Below are 19,200 nucleotides of genomic sequence, written 5' to 3'. Positions count from 1 at the left end.
CGCATCTAACATCAAACCCTCAAGCGTTTTTACACGAGAGACAGCCACGTAGCTTAAACCGGTCTGAAAGTCCCGGCAGGAGAGATCCGTCACGATCATATCTTCTGTGATGCTTTGTGACTTGTGCACGGTAATAGCGTAGCATACGATCAGGGGAAACTGCGTGCGAGCGCAGAGAGTGGCTCCGATGAGAAAGTCTCTCTCAACTGGGAGAATTGGGACAATCTTTTTGCCATCGGGGGTGGTCAGGAACACCGGTCCGTTGTACTTGTCAAACTCCATCATGATAACACAAGGAGGATCTTGGATGGGGTCAGCCCCGGGTGCCCAGCCGATGTCGTAAACCGTACCGCGAGCGCCGTTGCAGAGGCCAACGGGCTGCCAAAGGTTAGACGTCAGCATCAGACGAGCGCCAATGCATATAGGGATCTGCTTCGCAAGGTTGCCCGCCTTGTCATCAGGGGCAGCAGCCGCACCAGGGCCGACGTTCTTAGCTTTGACCTGGACGACTGGCCGGCCGAGGCGGTCGAGGTGATAGTGGTTATACTCGTTCACCCTATCTTTGGTAGCGTATACTCGCAGGGCGCTGGAAAACCTCGCGACCTCTCGATCGTCTAGTTTTGCCTGCACGCGGGTGGACAGGAGCTTCCAAGACTCCATAGATAGTTGGAGCAGCCGCAGTTCCCCGAGAGCTGTGCGAAACGCCTCCTGGTCGTCGCCGCGCTGCCTCTGAACAACCTTCAAGAATACTGATTTATCGAAGCGCCTATATGCGTTCCTGCCCTTGATCTCTACTCCCTGCACCTCTTTGTCGTAACAAAGCGGCTTCTGTAGCACAGGGGGAAGCTGGAAGAAGTCACCAACCAAGAGGATGTTCAGGCCGCCAAAGAACTCCTCATTCCTGTTCGGGAACGCCTCGCGGAGACGGTCATCGATCCACGATAGCTGACGCAGTCCTAGCATGCTCTTCTCATCGATGATGAGGTACTTGATATCCTTCAGCTTCTTCTGGAGCTGGGTCTTATCAACGGGAGATAGAGGCTTGAAGTCCTTATTGATTGGGAGGTGTAACAGGGAGTGCAAGGTAGTGCCCGATATCTGGTTTCCTGCGACGCCCGTTGGCGCAGCACGCCAAACAGGTGTCCCCCCCCCCCTGTCGCGGATTGGAGGTGCGCGGAGAGCAGGTTAATGAGGTATGACTTGCCAGTGCCGCCTCCGCCATCCACATGGAGTAGCAACTGAGAGGGATCCTGGGTCAGGAAGTGGCCCATCACCGTATCGTATACTATGCGCTGCTCTGGATTTAGGGAATCGCGAGCCTCCAAGGGCTGATCATCCACATCAAGGTCAAGGGTGTTTTCCGCTTTGCGTTGCTTCCAGTAGTCGCTGTTGAGAATGCCATCATCGGCATACCGCCCAACACGAGGGGTCCAATCGTAATTGATGTCAATGTCTCGGCGGCCGAGGATGTCGATGTCCTCTTCCTCCAGTGGGCGGTCAGGTAGCATGCGGGCGAGTTCATGCCAGTCCTCCTCCGCGATGGGCTCCTCATGGATCTCAAGCTCAAATTCATCCTCCTCTGCCGTCAATTCATCTGTATCTGGTTCCCCATAATGATCGTCCGCATGGGTATCATGGTGCTGTCTGCAGTGCATGTACGCAGCCGTGAAGGAATCGAACCGCTGCCCGCCCACAACGAGCAACTCTTCTGGAGAGCGATGTGGATGAACCATCATCAATTTAACACGGCAGAAGTCGTTAAACTGGGAAGAGGCCTCCATAGACTTGTATCGAGGGAAGTAAGACAGGACTCTCTTCTTCGCGTGAGCAGCGAGTCTCCTCCACGTGTTGAGATTGTACGATTGCAGGTATTCGAGATAGGTTATATCCTCATGCTGGTCCTTTCTCTCTAGATATTTCCTGTAGCTGCCGATGGCCTCGTTGACATCTCCGTCCACACGATACGAACGTGCCTGTCGCTCCAACGGACGGCAGTCCACGGTGACAACCATACGGGTGCCTTCTTGCAGCGGAATGTTAAGCAGCAGATGGGAAATCTCCTGCGCCGAGTAATCTCTCTCGGCAATCAGCTTGTTCATCAGGCGAGAGGAGAAGGACAACAGGGGCTGAACGTGCGATGTGTGAGGCAAGACCTGGTCTGCAAGCCTGGCGAAAGACTCGGTCTTCTTCTCAGATTTACTGCAATACTTCGCAGCGTACGTAATAACCGCCTGTAAGCTGGTGCAAGGAGATATGTCGATATTGGCTAGCCAGCCTAGGATAATCGCAGGATTGAAGTTATTCATGAGGCTGTCATTCCGGGCCGCCTCAAAGACATAGTACGACCTGCCTTCCTTCCTGATCACTGCGGCCAGCTCCCGCAAGGCACGAGGGAAGTCAAAACGACACTCCCTCTCTGGATTGGCAACGTTTGCCGCCTCGATATCCGCAGCGGCACCTTCCATGTCCCTCGCCAGATCACCGGTTCTCTTCCTCACGCGCAAGCAGTACGTGGTATTGCACTTGTGGCGCTGGCAGCGGTTGACGATTTGTGAGAGCCGCAGGAATGTCATCTCTATGCTCAGGGGATCCACGCTCAGGGGATTACCCTCACCCTGAGGCATAGTCCTACTCGGCTCAGGGTTAATGGCAGTGACGTGGAATCCCCATGTGCGTGCAAATACATCACGAGCCGCTTCGTCCTCCATGTCGGCCCCTGGACAATTATCCATCCAGTACAGGCCGTGGTTGTGTGGGCTACCACGGCCTTGCCATTCGTACCGATCCCAGTAATCTGTGATGCTGAACTTCTTACTTAGCACGATATCCCGAAAGAGGGTGTATCGGCGGTAGAAGTGGAAAGCAGCAATGTGAGGGTTCTGCCGCAATAGGCGGCGCGATAGAGCCATCCTCTCCGGCTCGGTGGCGGCTAGCCAGTCGTCATACTGGGGCATGTGCTGGTAGAGACTCCGCCAGTGTAAATCTGCCGGGCTAAACGTGATGAATGCACCAGGACAACCAAGGTTATAGGCATAGGCCTCGAGGTCCTGCCTCTTTTTGTTCCAGAATGGACGCGTACCGCGAATAGACACCGCATGCCTTGTGATCGAGTTGATCAGCGCCTGCGCCTCGGGGTCCTCGCTGTGTTCCAGCGCCTGAATAAGTTGCTCTCGCGTCAGCGGCTGCTGTCTCCCATCATGTTGCTTCACGAAGAATCTGGACCGCGAACGTGCTTGTGACCGCATTAGCGTGTTGAAGGCGACGAAGCGGAAGGTCGGGTGGCGTGCAAAACGCCCGTCGTGCCAGCGCATCGCGTGCTCGACGTAATCCTTGTAATCAATGGAGCGCAATCGAGGTTCAACAAAGTCGGCTCTACCGTCAGGAAAGAGGCAGGGAAACGCCAAGGAGAGTAGGGCATGAGAGCGATTGAACTCATTAATGGGTGTGTGTCGTATATTCGGGAGCTGCAGCTCGTGTTGCGCCTGCGCCTGGAAGCTTGTGGAAAGCTCTGAATCAGCTTCCGACTCTCCGGCGAGAATAGACCGCAGAGCATCGAGCTCCGTGTCCTTTGCCAACATGTCTGGCACTGCAGCCTCGTCCTCCAGGTCAGGCTCTGCCTCCTGATCTTCCTCGGGTCCAACATCCGCAGCCTCCACCTGACTCTGGGGGATGGCATCCAGGACATTGCCATCTTGGGGCAATTGATTTAGCCTCTCTTCGTCGATGACGACGCATCGATACCCAGGATGATGGCGCCGGAGGTAGTCTAGCCATATGACAACCGGCTGGCGGCGGACACGGAACTGGCGGGTGAATTGCCGACTAAGAATTGCGTGGGACGACGTATTGGCAGGACGTAGTAATACAATGTTCAACTCCTGCGGCAGAAGCGGGAGCTGGTTGTACACTAAGCCAACCTCACGGAGAAAGTGAACTACGTGCCCCCGATACTTGTACTGCTGCCCTCGCACAAGCATAATGTTCACGTGGACGTGAACACGAGCAATCAAAGACTCTTCGGTAGGCGTAAGCTGGGGCAACCGGGCCGGTACAGGGCCAAAGTCGAGCTGATTATCCGCAGAGAAGAAGTACGGCTCGTCGGGGTGGCGTTTCTCATCTTTTCGATAACAACGCGCACAAATGCCATCGCAATCGATCTTCATCTGGAACCAACACTCCCGGCATCGACCGCAAAACTGCATTTGGTCATTGTCCAGCTTTGTCCAGAACTCGCGGAGGATTGCCTTATCGCGACCAGTCAAGGCGCAAGCCTCAAGGTCGCCATTCCACACCGGATCTTGCGCATGAAAGACCGCCGATTCTTCAGGTGGAATTATCACTGGACTCCGAATACGCCGTGGCGGCATCGACGATCGAGTTTGCCTTCGAGATTTTCTTGGCCGCCCTCCTGTACCAGGGGCAGGACCACGGCGACCACGCCTTAGCTGTGCGGAAGGCTGCCGCAAGCGATGGCGAAGAGGGCTTCCATCCACGCAATCATTATCGTCGTTCTCGTCTTCGTCCCCTAGATCGGAATCAGACTCTACCCCTAATTGTTTGAGGTACCTCCGTGGTCGATCAGGTGAAAGCAGCAAGTTGAAATAGTCATCGGCGTCAATATCAGATTCAGAGAACTGTCCCCTGTCATCCCCTTCCTTGATTATCCCATCCCCATCTAGAAACCCACTCGGTCGTAGTTGATCTTGACTCCCATCTACGTTCCGTGGTTAGCCTGAACAAACTACTGGGGCCACAGAACAAGGATACCTTCTCCAGGACCCTCAAAATCTTCCAAGAAGCCAAGTTGAGATATTGTGGGAGTCAGTGACACAGTCTCCCCTGCACGGCGTCGTGAACGATGGTCGCGCTGGATAACAGCCAGCTTGGCCCTCGCCCCAGCCTTCAAGGAATCATCTTGCGAGTCCTTCCCCCCCTTGTGGAACCTGGTGGCCAAGTAAGGGTAATCCACACCAGGTGTGCTGCTTCGAAGAGTAGATGGATCAGAATGTGAGACGAGTGGATGGGTCGTTGGCTGCACAGGCGGTGACGGAGCTAGAGCCCGGAAGAGCCGCGAGCTTTGTTGGGTTGGTGGAATTGGCGTCCCTAGCACTACGTGCGGCTGGCTAATTGACTCTCCGAATAAACTCCTAGCTGTATGAAGTTGCCGTAGCTTCTCTGGCGATGTAGGCTGGGTTCCGGATCTCTCGTTGGGAGGCGATAGGCCAGCATCTCCTTCGGTTCTCTTCGTGGCAGGTCTGCCAGGTGAGGATGGACGAAGTGCAATGTTCCGCAGCGTCTGGAGCACGACTTTGGATCTAGAATGCTTCATTTGATGAGGGTTAAGAGACTTATAGACGAGGAAGGCAGAACTTACATGAGAAACGCGCTGGTTACGGCAGTCTATGCATTGCTTAGTTTGCCCAGCAGACTGCCTCTTTGCTCTGAAGGCACTCTCCGGTCTCTCCTCCCCACAACGAGCACAAACAACGAAGAGTAAATCAGTAGAGAGCTCTTCGGGGTTGAGACCGATATCCATTACTCAATCAACGAGGCCATATCGAGACCTGTCGAATTGGGGAGATGAATTGAACGCGTGGTACTGGCACAGTACTGAGTAAACAAACAATTCCAAATGGACGCAAGCTGCCGGCACTCCGCGTGAGCCTTTCAGGGGCCAGCACCGATTGGCCCCACTCTTTTGGTGCCATCAGCCAGTTGCGCGTTCTTTCGCGGCTGGCCATACAAAATCTGGACCAATCAGATTCCGAGAAACTTATTTATCCCTGTCTGCACCAAACCCTCATTACTCGGGAAAACTTATGAATTAATGTAGAGTCAGCCTTCGGCTGAATCAATAGTTTCGCACTTCGTCAACATGAATGTTGCATCGCCGCTGGAAAGGCTTCCAAGGGAAATAGTGACTCTGATCACGCGGTCAATTTCATCCCCGGTAGACATCTAATCTCACCAACGCATCACCCATCTTGTTTCAGCATTACCTTGTTCATCGATCGTTCATCATGGCACCCATCATACATCGAATAGAAGCCTCATATGCAACCGAGGACTCTGAAGATCATTTAATTCATATTACAAATATTCTCCCGTGTCGACTACTCGGCCACAGTTATAAGCCTTTCGCTCGACGGGAGGTCGATGGCTCGTTCTTTTTAGTTCCTTCTGATGTTTCCTGTTACATAAGCTGGAGAGATCACTTACCAATGATTTGCGAACCACATAGCCAGAGAGAAGAAGCAAACCATCTAATTGTAGAGTGTGCAGTGGAATCATGGAACATGCTCTTGTCGGAAGCAAAGGCAAGGTCCAGGCGCGATCCAACTTTCAGGTGGCATCTAGAGTTTATTAGACCATTGGTGCTCTTGAAGACTAGATATCCCGTTTTGAGCGTGGATTTCCTTTGTTTGACTCTTGGTGGCTCGGCATGTATTTGGGTGGCTCAGATCTGCTCCAAGATAATGCTAGTAGCGACAAAATGCGGCCGGGCTGGGACTCGTTTGGTTCTGGGCTTGATAAATATGGGCACCGAGTCCATGATTTTGCCTAACTCCTCTCGGTAGTCACGCTTGTTTTTGACAAATTTAGATGTTTCGTACATCAGGTCGCAAGGCAGCTCCAAGAATTTCCATACGAATCTCGAACCATGTCATGTTCTGAATATAACCGAATATGGGAACTTTTACACAGGACAGCATATCAAGAGCTAAGGTACATCAAATCTCTTTGCTCGCATGGATGATCAAGAGCTCCAGGACTATGTACTCTCAGGCTACTTCGAGCTCGTGAAATGGGAGGCAACGCTTTACCTATCATCTAGTGGCGCCACCAAAAGCTATGATGACAAGGTAGATTGGCAACTAGTGGGTCTTCATGGGGATGGCCTTCCCTTACATAATTCCCTGACTCTAGGTAAGTACTTTTAGGATGGAAGTCTGATCGTAACAATATAGTCTACCCGGATGGAAATTACGAGTGCAATGACTTGGATAAGTGGTGTTTCTCCTGGTTCTCATTTTTTGGAGGGCTTCATGCCAACAGACATAATGAGATTGTCATGGATTAACGGGTTACAAACCACTTGTTGTAATCACACTGGGCAGCAAGTAGTATTGGCGAGTACGAGAGATTTGAGACAAGAATGTGTACTGATCATAATGATTTAAAGACATGAGTATCAGGAAATAACACACTCTCACTCTGGGTTCACTGTTTCGGAATAAAAGTATATCATTTTGACTGGTCAACTCGTAGAGTTGAGGACCCTATAGTGAGTGATATCTCAAATTCTTTTTAAATACATTCAAGATAGACTCACAGCAATCGGCATGGACTTCTTTTCATGTATCTTCGAATGCTATAGTATTTCTCAATGTTACCACACACCCCATCCTACTGTCTTTGCTACGTCCTGTCCCGGAAGTTTCACAACTATCTTTCGTGTAGACCGGGAAGGGATTCGGGTGTCATCGATGTCGTGTCTCTCGAAAGGCAGTTCTATGATGCCTTGATCCTCAAGTATCTCATCCAGAACGGAAATGTCACTGGCAATGATTGAAGTGAGGGAACTAAGAACTTCCGATGTGTGCCGGCTATAATTGTCTTGACTGAGCCATTTCTCAAGAACTCTTGGCAAGGCTGAGAATAAGCACCGTTGCTGTGCCTTCTTGTCATTAGGGACGTAGATTGTGAAATCAGTCGTATTGTTGGATATATGAGCGATAGTAGGCTTTGGTGTAGAGCGAATTATTTGCTCATCTTGAACCATTTCTAATGCGGAAGACATTTTGGAAACTTCGACAACACGTAGTGTCTTCAGCCGATGAAATAGCGTGGCAGCATCGCTGTAAGTTCCATAGGTGTCGAAGGTCGAGGCAACTCTAGAAAGAAAGGATACAATTAATAAAGTGGCTTCATGTACTCAGGTGAAGGGACTTACCGAGCAATATGGTATGATTTACGTCTCAGATCCGATGTTTTCGAGCCATGCAGTAGTGAAGAATAGTTTGGGGATATGATGACCCGCTCTTTCACACACCTTGAGAGATATCGGTCTTCAATGCCGAGCCATTTAAAAAAGGGCCACAAGCGCCTTACTTCCTTTAGATCAAAGTCTAATACCTTGATCTTATTTCCCAACTCCTTTCTAAGTTGTTCCCGGTCGGTAATGGCAAACTCGGTTTCAACAGAACAAAGTGAAACAGTCCCATCTAGATACCTGACAGGGAGGATCTTTGCAGTTCGAACTGGCTTGGCAGGGAATCTGGGAACAAAATCACCAACCTCTTCCATAAAAGACAAGACGGCCATCTTTACATCATGTGGCTCCTTTGAAGTCGTGCTTAGCAGGTAATCGTAGGCTGATCCCTTAACACCCAACTTGTCAAGAAAGAAGTCTTTAAGGTCCGGATAGCATCGTTTCAGACTACTATTTAGCTCAGTAGTATCTGATTCGGACCAAAAGCAGTCTGAAACGCAAAACCATGCCACACATTCATCTTGGTTCACTAAGATGAGCTCAGACTTTTCAAAACCACGTCTGAATCTAAGTTAGTCGTTGGCGTGAAAAGGGTTAGAAGTTACTTGGGTGCTCACTTCATGTCAGAAGATATAGCCATCCTGTCCAGGTATCTGTAGATACCTGCGACGAGGACAACATCTTCCCAGCCTTCATCTCGTAGCATAGATAGCTCTTGTATCAAGTCTTCAGCTGTAGCATCTTTGATGTTGAGCTCATTATGAAATAGATTGGTGATATCCTTCAATTGCTGTTCGTCGCGACTCATCTTCCCGTAAAAGCTCCCGATGGAGTCCGCTGAGACCATATATCGAGGTGCAGCCCAAAGACAACTTGAAGACCTCGTCCAGACTGGTTTCTCATCATTGATGTAGAATATAGCGGAATCATTGAAGAAGTCCCTGTCGAGATGTTAAAGCCAATTGGGGCACTGCAAATGAAGACTTACAGGGCTTGTTCCTTGTCTTCGATTGTGGATAGAGGGAACTTTTCGCCTATAGTAGCGTACAGTGCAAGGACCTTTTCTATCTGTGAAGATGAGAGGGCGGTGCCTGAATGACGCCTAATAGACTTCAAAATCTCCAGTAGAAAGCTCAAATCATACTTCCATTTCACACCAAGGTTCTTCGTCAGAAACGCCCACTTAGATGCGAGGGCAAGGTTGATATCTTTCTCCTCGTCAAGCTTGAGGAATGGAAATTCATCAGGGTGCTCCATGAAATTTCTTACGTAGCTTTTTAGGTGATTCGATGGGAACCATGTTATTTGTAGCTCCCGTGAAGAATCCACGCTGCACAGGGTGAGTGCAGGAAGGCCTTTGATTTTTGATACAAGAGCTGGACATTTGAGGATCGCAGGCCCCTCAAACACCCAGAGGTGCTCTAAGATACCCAAAAACTTGTCTTTATGGTGCTTGGATACATAATCAAGAGCATTGGACAAAGTTTCGCTTGCGCCAACTGTTGGGTAATCATCGTTTGCGGCATCCGACTGAGCATCCGACTTGACGTCTGATTTGGGACCTGTTAGACTTAAACGTTCCCTTATGCCAACGCAATTGCACAACCATGATTTCCAAGATGGGTGGAAAAGACTCGGTTGTTTCGGTCCATTGTTCGATATTTCCGAATGTAAGAAGCTGGCATGTAGGTTAGCAACCAACAACGCCGGGTCGAGGAAGCTCTCAAGGCTATATGGATCATCCGTGCCCATTAAATGGATAACGGTGCTCTGGGGACATTGAAGATTCATGTCCGTTGTGAAGACCCGCACTTGTCGATAAGGCCGCTCGTTTTCAAGGGTAAATGATTGATGAGTGAGGTATAAATAATGAAGATAGCTCTGAACGTCTTTAAGGGATAGAGTACCTGAACATTCGAAACTGTCCAGAATCATCTGTCTGACTTCAATCACTTTCGTCTGAGAAACTCCCAGCTGCCGATATAAAGATTTTCGTTCAGGCTCCTGGCTTGCCAAGTAAGAAGCGACACGGATGTTCAAAGCTTCGGGTAAACAGCTGTTCTCAGCGTCGGGAAAATAAACTGGCCCAGACGCTACTGATGTCCAACTGCCATCTGTCAGTTGAATGAGAGGAAGTGATTTCAACCGGGAACATTCATCATCAGTGAGAATCCGTGAAAGAAGACGAGCTACGGCGCTATGCCAACTTTTCGAGGTGTTTGTGCGCATCTTTGAGTTGGGATTCTCCAAATCGATTTCCAACAGATCGAGGAATTGAGACCTGGTCAGGGCGGCGAGGCCATAATCCTTCAGACTGAGTGCTGCAGCTAGAGGGTAATCGTGCGAAAGAAATGTATCATGCATTGGATCTTCCAACAGCGGCTCGTTATTCTCGTCTTCAAAATCTGCGCTAGGCCTGGCTACATGGCTGATAAGGCGCCAGTGTTTCAAGTTTCTGGATCTTAGAACCGGGTTTTGGCCGATCCACTCTTTAATAAAGATATCGACTCTAATCCGGAATGTATCCCATAGGCGTTGTTGTCTCGTTAGGAATAGTGGCCAGTGATAGCAAAGCGTTGGGTGCTCAAGAAACTGTAGAATAGCTCGACAAAATGCGGAAGCTACTTGATTCGGGAGGTGGAAGCTGTTGGCTATTGATTCTACAAGCGCATTACTCCGCTCATCTTGAAAATCAAAGTCAGAGTGAACGTGGAACTTAGATACAATGATTAGTGGATGGGCCTTGGCTGATTGTAGTCAACTTACACTGTATTTTGATGGATGCAGTGGCACAAAGTTGAAACATTGTCCCGTGATAAGATCATCAACTAGAGGCTTGAAGTCGTCTGTGAGGGGAAATGCCAGTATGATTTCTGTTGTTCCGCGTTCCACTGGCTCTTCTGTGATATGATAAAGCTGGCTGCAGGTGCTTGCTTCGCCGCATTCAATGCTGGTCACACTAATGCGAACTCGATGCTCATCGACTTTTTCCTTCCTCAGATTCTTGGAACGATAGATGGTATCACTCGAATCAGAGAATTTAATACTCACGAGTTCAAGATCTTTGAGAAATAGAGGGGTTGCCTCATGTAGGCCCTCGAACAGAGAATGAACGATGTTTCTCAGATTCTCAACATCATTTTTGTCTCCTTGATCATGAAGGTAAAGCGTGATGCGAGTCAAATTGACGGGGGTAGTTTTAGCTGGAGAGACCCAAACAGGACGCATCAGGCTGTCGGTTAGGTCAAATATGTTATGCTGAAACTCAAAAGAGAAATTCCCGGACTGAATATGAACCTTCTTACAGGCAACTACAATTTCTTTGAAATCGAATCCCTTCGGTTGTTCTTCGCTGGCTGGTCCGCAAATTGCCTCCAGATCTGCCTTGGTAAGGCCGTCATCATTCAATTCGATAACGATTCTGTCGGAAGCTAGTACTCTGAATACCACTGAAGGAGCCATTTCTGCTGCGATGGCCTTGGCGAAGACTCTGCTGTTCGTGAACCTGAGCACTTCATACAACAACCTCTTCGCGCTGTTTTTGATGTGTTTTCCGAGTCTTTAATGTCAATGAAGGCAATTCCAATCACTCATCTGAGTTGACTTACTTAATATCGCTGTTCAAGCTTCGTATGATTTGCTCTGCCTCTTGTTCGCTTGCCATGGTCGTAAATTGTACCCAAAAGTTGTAGATACAGAATGTAGACGTAACGTAAAAGCGATTGTCTTGAGGAACAGGATTTGAAAGGACACGATGAATGAGAAAGGGTCATGGTATGGCGAGATTACGGCTGGCAAGGGTTGTCTAGTGAACATCACCAACATGCATATTCTGAGACGCCTATGCTGCAAGCCCATCACACCACCCCTGTCGTTCACCACCAGCAGAACGCTTCCCCTATGCTTTGCATCCTGAAGCTATCTCATATTAGGAATGACCTTCCATTCTCGGTAATTTAATACAGACAATTGCCCAAACCTTCATTTAATCAGTCCTCGAACTTGTACCTTTTCAACAGCCCTCGCAGTGGATCCCACAGTCACGCTAGTGTGGTATGCTGGACAAGTTAACTGAAGACTCGGGATACCGCACTGGCAATGGCACTGTCGTTCTCGGTCACTGGATCTCAGATAGAACAGTTGAACATGGGGCCAGTGGGAACGCTGGCTAAGCGGCACTCGTGTTGAAAACGGCGCCTCATATAGAGTAAAGACTAAGGTCAATAGAAAACTGGAAATCTAGGACAAGTTTGAAATTGATTCATGGGGTCAGGTTATTCATTATGGCCTTTCTATCTGTATTGCTATGATTGGGTTTAAACTTGGAGCCTAGGACTGACCGACCATGTCGTCCCAGTGAAAATGAGCTTTTCATCATCTTGAAGTCTTTTTGGATCGGGGTATACGCAGTACTTAATCTGCTCCCTATCCAGCAAGAAGTAGACACGAAAAATGATATAGACTTCTGCAAAATCTGAACTGTGGTGGATACGTTCCATCTGTGTGCCATTAGCTCATGTTAGCAGAATGCATGGCAACAAGGCTTACCAGTCGGTACTGGTTTCCACTCATATAGAATGGTGTTCCGCATGGCCCAGTTGTCGTCTTTACTTGTATGTAGTACTTTGGAAGTCTTGCAGACCAATCCCCACTAAGGATTTCGGCGTCGACCAAAATACGTGTCAGATCTCCTTGGGTATCTGAGTAGACAAGGTCTGCTGTCTCACGATTAGGCCAGTGAGACAGATCGGCGTACTCCAGATGAATGTTTGCATATGTTCTTATAGTGCTTTGCCAGTTACCACGACCACAGCCCCGTAGCTCGAGCTTCGATAACAGCTCAAATACCTGCAAGTGAAAGTTCAGCCTAAGAATCCGTGTCACTTTGATTATGGTACTTACGTAGAGTTCTCCAGCAGCTCCTATCTTTTTATCGCGTTCTTGTTAGCTAGTCGATTGAAATCTACTCAACACATCCAACCCATCATAACTCAAGTATGATTTTGTTTCTCCAGAATCAGGTAAGGCATCTCGCAGGTCATTCAAGTCAAATGCCCCACCAGATGGAAAGCTCGCAAATCGAGCTGCCGCGATGACTCTTTCGAGAATCGTTCGATATCGCTGGTCCTCGGTCGCTTGGGAGGCTGGATATGAAGGAATTGGGCGGTGGATATTCAACTGCTCTGGGCTGAAAGGTCTGCCCTGTGGTGAATGATGAAGTAGGGACCGCGAGGTACTTCCATCGCCTCGGCGAACTTGATGGGATGTGCTGCTTTGAATCTCAACTATCTCTCCCTCGGTTTCCAAAGCCCCATCTTCGATTTCAAAACCTCGCACCGCCGATGGTAGAATTGAGGCATCGTCCACTGATGAATGAGTCGGAGTGAGAACCGGGTCAGAAACCTCATAACCAGGTTCTGGGGTCGAATCAGATGCATGGTTATCTTCGACCTGTTCACCGCCTATCTCTTCTTCATTCAAATCCTCATCCGGATCTTCAAACTGCAACTGTATCATGCCCTGATCGTCAATAATCTCATCAAGAACGGCACGGTCGCTGGCAAAAATCGAAGTCAGGGCGTTGATAATATCAACCTCCACATTACCATCAATATTAGTATGTGGGTTACGCATGAGCCATGCTGCAAACTTCCTGGGAAGGACTGATCCGAAACACACTTCCTGCGCTCTTCGATCTCGTTGTACGTATATAGTAAGATTTCCAGCTGGCTCGTCGATATGCTTACTGGCTGTCGAAATTCTGGCTTCGTATCGTCCGCTATTTTGACTCAATTTCAGAACGGAGGAGATTCCTTCAACCTCCAAGACTTTCATAGCACGCAGCTGGTCGTAAAGATGGGTTTCGTCATGTTGAAAGCGGGGACTCCTGAATGTGGCTGCAACTCTGCGATGTATTGCTCATTAGCAGCGGTCAGGCATGTCAGTGGCTACACGTACCAGCATATTTGATAGGCTTTGAGACCTAAGTCTCTTTTCTGCAATGGTATTGGCACCCTTGAATCGCCTGAAATTGCTGTTATTTCCACGACGCATTTAGAGAGGTATCGCTCTTGAATCTTCAGCCAGCTAAATAATGGTTTTAATCGATGGATATCCCCCAAGTCAAAGCCGAGGAGAGCAATCTTGTCAGAGAACTAGGGTCGTAGGTTATCCCGATCTGCTATTGCGAATTCCACACCCATGGACCGCAACACGGTAGTCCCATCAGGATAGACGACAGGAAATATCTTTGCTGTTTTGATAGGCTCTGGGTCCAATTACCGTCCTCGCTTTGGAGGAAGTCATTAAAAGAGAATAAAGCAACCTTTATGTCTTCTATGCTGCTCTCAGGAGACTGACGCAACTCATCATAGACATCTGCATTGTGAGCGATTTAACAGCAAGACTTTGCCTCCGTCGTGTTTCATGCCATTCGAGGCTACCACGACTTCGCAAATGAGACGGAAGTCACTCCTGTTTCTCGATCATAGGATAGGATTATTCTGAACGAGAGATAGAATCTTGGCATCTAACCGGACCAAAACGAGTCATGTCCACTGCCCTGAGATGGGAGAAACAGTGGCCAGTTGTGGCAAAGAAATGGATGTTGGCTGAATTCCAAAATTGCCTGCAGAAATGTCTTGGCAATCCAATCGCGAATGTTCAAATTTCTCCTTGTCATATTCACAATATCCTGCCGGTTGGCATTCGTATCAAATTCCGACTAGATGTGAAACTAGCTATTGGTCAGCTGACTTCCAGAGTGGATGTCGAGACTCGAATACTGCTTACCTTGTAGTCTGAAGTCCTGAAGGGCAGAAAAGCAAAGAGTTCTTGTCTCCCTGTAGAAATGTGAGGCTGATAGTCACTTTGCAGAGGAAAAGCCAAGACAACTTCCGCGGAGGTGAGACTCTTCCGTGCTTCTTCAGTAGTAGCAGAGTCACGACTCTCACTCTGCGCCAGGCCCGTAGCTAACTGCTTTGTAATGTGATACATTTGGCTTGTTGTAGCAGATTCGTCACCTGAAACTACCGTAGTTTCTAAAGAGACACGATAGTCGTCGACCTTCTTCTTCGTAAACTGTTTCGACCGTTGAAGATTTCCTTCTTCGTCATAGAACGCGACGCTGATCTTACTCAGTTTTCGTAGGAAAAGGAGATAGGTCTCCTGGAGGTCGTCAAACTGCATGGCAATGACCGTTTTAAGATGTTCTATCTCGTCCTCGTCGCCTTGGTCGTGTAAATAAAGTGTCGTGCGAGTGAGGGGACTAGGAAACGTCTCAGTCGGCCTCACCCAGATAGGCCTTACCATTCCGAGACCCGGGTCGTTCCTATTATGTCGGAACTCGAACGAGAAGTTTCCGGACTGAATGTGCACGCGGGATGCAGCGATAAAGACAGATTTGAAGCCGATACCTTTGGCACCTACATATCCATGTTTCGCAGTCTTGGTGCTTTCTCCGACGGAGCATATCGCCTTTAAATCTAAACTAGTGAATCCGTCCTCGTTGCATTCAACCACGATATGTTTTGGGTGAATCTGAAAGGAGATAAACGGGGGGTCATTCTTGCCATCTGCTTTTCGAAAGCTGTTGTCCTCGGCGTTTTGAAGAAGCTCGAACACGAATCTAGCACCGCTCCCGCATATGTTTCTTGCTAAACTGAATACTTTGTTAATTACGAGGACTGATGCTTACTCTTAGGGGCACTTACACTTTGATGGAATGCCATGCGGCGTTCTCCATCTTGAGCCAGTTTTCATCAATCCTTCGACGATAGTCGGAATTGAAACGGCCAATATCGTCCATCATGTCATGGTCCAGATACCCATAATATCCCGTCACGTCCTTCACAATTCTCTCTGCCTCTTCCAGAGTCGCCATTATCAGTGATGAGGTATGTGTTAGTTTTCTCGCAAGTTTAGGTAGTGGAAAAAATGAGAGATTTCAGCGCGAGAAAAGTATCAAGCTAGAGGAGTTACGGGGGGGTTCATGTGCTGGTTGTAGTAACCTGAGGTACCCATTCTGTGAATGCATGTTGGTCACAGCACCCTTAGCTATTTTAGGTTATCACCTTGCAGCTGTCCTATTCTGGGACCGCCTCTAAAGCTCAGCGGGTAAATTAACATCCATGATGGGTCATTCCATTCTATCGGGAGATGAGGAAAGTATGGTTAGTTGACGCATTGCCAACGCTAGGAGCTTTGCGTTATGTTTCAATGCATTCTTGCTATCAGGTATGAATTGTTGGCGACCCGGCTTGAGCGACAAGCCATTCTGGTCATTGTATACTGGGCTTAAGGTGGTAAAGCTTGAAGATAAAAAAGGAACATCGATCGATTTCTCCGACTTCGGGCTATCTTGTCTTTTCAGCTCGAGCCAGGCGCTTTGTTACTCCTCAAATTTGCCCAGCGCTTGCACCTTTTTTACAAGCCTTGCAGGGGATCCCACAGCCACGCTCCAGGCAGGAATATCGCGCGTCACGATAGAGCCAGCGCCTATCGTACATCCCTCCCCAATCGTGACACCAGGCAAAATAGTAACACCGCCTCCGATCCAACAGTCATCGCCTATGTTGATCGGGTAAGCATACTCGATGCAGGCCCTGCGGCTTGCGACCTCCGTTTCATGTGTCGCTGTCGAGATCATAACATTTGGACCAATCATAACCCTGTCGCCAATCGTAACGATAGCTGAATCCAAGACCGTTAAGTTGAAGTTGGCGTAGAATCTCTTTCCGACTGACATATTGGGGCCGTAGTCGACTCTAAATGGTGGCTCGATGAAGACTTCGTCGTCTTCCACGTGCCCAAGGAACGATTTCAGCATTTCAGCGCGCCTTTTGGTGATAAACTCGATGTTGAAGTCGTCGCCTTCCGGAAACCAGGTGTTGTATTCGTTCATGGCCTTTCGAGCTGCGAGACGAGCATTTGTGAGTTTTGGAATGAGTGAGTCATATCTACAATCGTATAAGTAAGATCGAACCGCTCAAATGAGCCCCATGTGTTGACTTACAGCATGCCTGAGATCATCCTCTCATATTGTTCGCAGTGCGGAACATTTGCCAGCTTGGATGCCTTCTCCAACTCGGCCTGGTTCTTCTCTTGCGCTGCCATATTATGTGTAGTATTGCTGATAGATGGATAAATAGCAGGTTAAAAGAACAGAAGTCTGGGAAATCATATAATTCATCGTGAAGAAACGCCAGAGTTTCATGTCATCTTTTATTCATGCCCATCAATTGCCAAGCCATCATCCCCAGAGACGAAGCTATTCCGTAAACAGCAATACTCCCAACCGCTTGCAATCGCCAAGTCCGATTATATCCCCGATGCCGACTCCGACTTGGACGGTGGAGCACTAGTGGAACGTCGGCCCGTCAAAAGAAGAGGTATGCATGTTGAGAACGAAGAAGCTCGGAACAAGTCTAGAAAAAAGCTCGTATCAGTACGGACTAAGGGAAAGAATGCGATGAACTTACGAATTCCATCCAGGGAACGTTTGACCATCCTCGAGGATTCGTCCGTCTCTCGTCCCAGACTTTGGTCAATAAATCAGTCATGGCCGGGTGCTGGAAGCCTGTAGAGTGCTTGATCTCGTTGATGCACCAGCTTGCGTAGTGTATTTGATGCGGAGAGCATGTATCGGCTCCAGCCAGGAACAGCGGAAATAGTAAACGCTTGTAAAACACGCTGTCTCTCGGTATTGTAGCACAGACATCGAGGACCGCGGAGACGGAGGCTTTGATCTGAGGGTCATCGCATGAGATCGCAAAGGCGTCGGGAAACCTCATCACGCGGAGCAAGCATGCGTGTCTGTATGCCTCAGCTAGGTGTCGCCATTCTTGGTGGTTGGTGGGATACACGGCTTGATCGGGATCCCAGCCGCGGAAGAACTTCTCAGCGCCGTCAAGCAATTGCTCAAACTGTTCAACTGGCAGGTCTCCCGCTAGGTAAGCTTTACCTGCTTCGAGAACTTGCCCAATTTTGAAGAATATCACAGGCGGGCAGCCAACGAGTGTATGAAGACTAAGACTTCCGTGATCTCGTACACATTCTCGTACTTCGGTGGAGTAGGACAGCTTTTCAGCACCGCTGAAGCCTCGCAGCATGTCCAGCCTGATTGAATCAGCACCTATCGTGAGCACCATCAGCGCTTGGACTTACCAAGATAAGGCGGAAATAAGGAACATGGCTGTTTTCGAACGCCTAGGCGAGGTGTCAAGGCAGGCGATCCGTTTGCATAGGAACGATACGCCTGTCAGGTGAGCCCCATGTGTTGAGACGCCTGATTCACAGACCTGCAGTCATGTTAACAGGTATCCGGTAAAGAATCCAAGAAGTTTAAACCGTACATCGTGCAACACGAGCAGTAATACCATAGCCAGAACATATTCCTCCTCAGTAGGTGTTAGTCGTGAGGTGTCTTCTTTGTGCAACAGAGAAGCAAGAGATCGTATCGCTGATAATCTATACCCAAGAGATACCGTGACTAGTCTCTGACTGTTCGCGTGTCCAGTGTTATGCATATGACATGCCGATAATCCGAGTAGCGCATGCAGAATGCCTTGATGCTGGTAGGCAAGGGGCAGAACATAATCTCTGAACGGGTTGTCTAATCCCGGTACATGGATTATGAAATGCTCGCTTAGCGTTTGGTCAACTGAGATGTCTGTTACTGAGTGCGCATTCCGGTGTTTCAGGTGTCTTACAGTAGTCAATAATATGTCGATTCGTCGCAATGTCGTTGTGCAGGTCATTGTGTGCTGATGGCGAGACAGTAAAGGACACAACGTCTGGCGACAGTGATAGAGTCGCTGATGTTTGGGGCGACGCCAAGGTCAAGGCTGACGTCTCAAGGACAGGGTAATCAGGCGAAAGTGAAGCCGACAATGTTGCAGCAACGGGATCAGATGGCATTGACAATTCTGGAGGTGACTGGCTTAAGATCACAGACTGTGAAGGCGAGGCATCAAGGCTATCTGCTGTGACTTCCTGAGAGCTGGATTGACTGTGAGTTACCGTCAATGTCTCTTGAAATTGAAAACGCGGAGGATATCCTTCGCAATGAAGGCCTTTGGTGCGGCATCTATCGCAAATGGGACGTTTCCGATCACATTTTCGACACTTTTTGCGGCATGTCCCACAAGCCGGGTCTAAAGAAAAGCTCAGTAATTTTGGTCAAGAGTATTATTAGAGAGAGAATCAGT

At 48.8% G+C, this 19,200-nt stretch overlaps 4 protein-coding genes across 6 annotated transcripts; all 4 read right to left on the bottom strand.

The window, feature by feature from the left end:
- Positions 1-7,213: 7,213 nt before the first annotated feature.
- FOXG_04035 (uncharacterized protein) lies at positions 7,214-11,753 on the bottom strand (the record flags this gene model as incomplete). 3 transcript variants are annotated; one of them, XM_018381910.1, is made up of 6 exons in its annotated part: positions 7,214-7,895; positions 7,955-8,554; positions 8,611-8,934; positions 8,982-10,708; positions 10,760-11,552; positions 11,602-11,753. In XM_018381910.1, 6 exons carry the CDS (start codon positions 11,655-11,657, stop codon positions 7,391-7,393), a joined length of 4,005 nt encoding a protein of 1,334 aa, XP_018238521.1. In that variant the 3' UTR covers positions 7,214-7,390. The 3 variants fall into 3 exon arrangements, with proteins under 3 accessions (XP_018238521.1, XP_018238522.1, XP_018238520.1); XM_018381911.1 differs by having other exon boundaries at positions 8,982-10,677; positions 11,602-11,721; XM_018381909.1 differs by having other exon boundaries at positions 7,955-8,560; positions 11,602-11,657.
- Positions 11,754-12,309: 556 nt separating this feature from the next.
- Positions 12,310-15,737, bottom strand: FOXG_04034 (uncharacterized protein; the record flags this gene model as incomplete). The annotated part of the gene is made up of 9 exons (XM_018381908.1): positions 12,310-12,492; positions 12,542-12,841; positions 12,896-12,919; positions 13,091-13,689; positions 13,741-13,837; positions 13,952-14,027; positions 14,786-14,801; positions 14,947-15,653; positions 15,706-15,737. 9 exons carry the CDS (start codon positions 15,735-15,737, stop codon positions 12,310-12,312), a joined length of 2,034 nt encoding a protein of 677 aa, XP_018238519.1.
- Positions 15,738-16,197: 460 nt separating this feature from the next.
- On the bottom strand, positions 16,198-17,242 carry FOXG_04033 (acetyltransferase). Its single transcript, XM_018381907.1, has 2 exons — positions 17,007-17,242; positions 16,198-16,950 (listed from the first exon to the last, which is right to left on the bottom strand). Exons 1-2 carry the CDS (start codon positions 17,105-17,107, stop codon positions 16,383-16,385), a joined length of 669 nt encoding a protein of 222 aa, XP_018238518.1. The 5' UTR covers positions 17,108-17,242; the 3' UTR covers positions 16,198-16,382.
- A 128-nt stretch (positions 17,243-17,370) lies between these two features.
- FOXG_04032 (uncharacterized protein) lies at positions 17,371-19,114 on the bottom strand (the record flags this gene model as incomplete). Its single annotated transcript, XM_018381906.1, has 5 exons — positions 18,703-19,114; positions 18,346-18,662; positions 18,158-18,291; positions 17,473-18,109; positions 17,371-17,418 (listed from the first exon to the last, which is right to left on the bottom strand). Exons 1-5 carry the CDS (start codon positions 18,908-18,910, stop codon positions 17,371-17,373), a joined length of 1,344 nt encoding a protein of 447 aa, XP_018238517.1. The 5' UTR covers positions 18,911-19,114.
- Between the last annotated feature and the right edge of the window lie 86 nt (positions 19,115-19,200).

The sequence above is a fragment of the Fusarium oxysporum genome, chromosome 4 (assembly GCF_000149955.1).
Source record: "Fusarium oxysporum f. sp. lycopersici 4287 chromosome 4, whole genome shotgun sequence".
Taxonomy (NCBI): domain Eukaryota; kingdom Fungi; phylum Ascomycota; class Sordariomycetes; order Hypocreales; family Nectriaceae; genus Fusarium; species Fusarium oxysporum.
The sequence above is the reverse complement of the archived record's forward strand: the minus strand, read 5'-3'. Positions and strand labels throughout refer to the sequence as shown.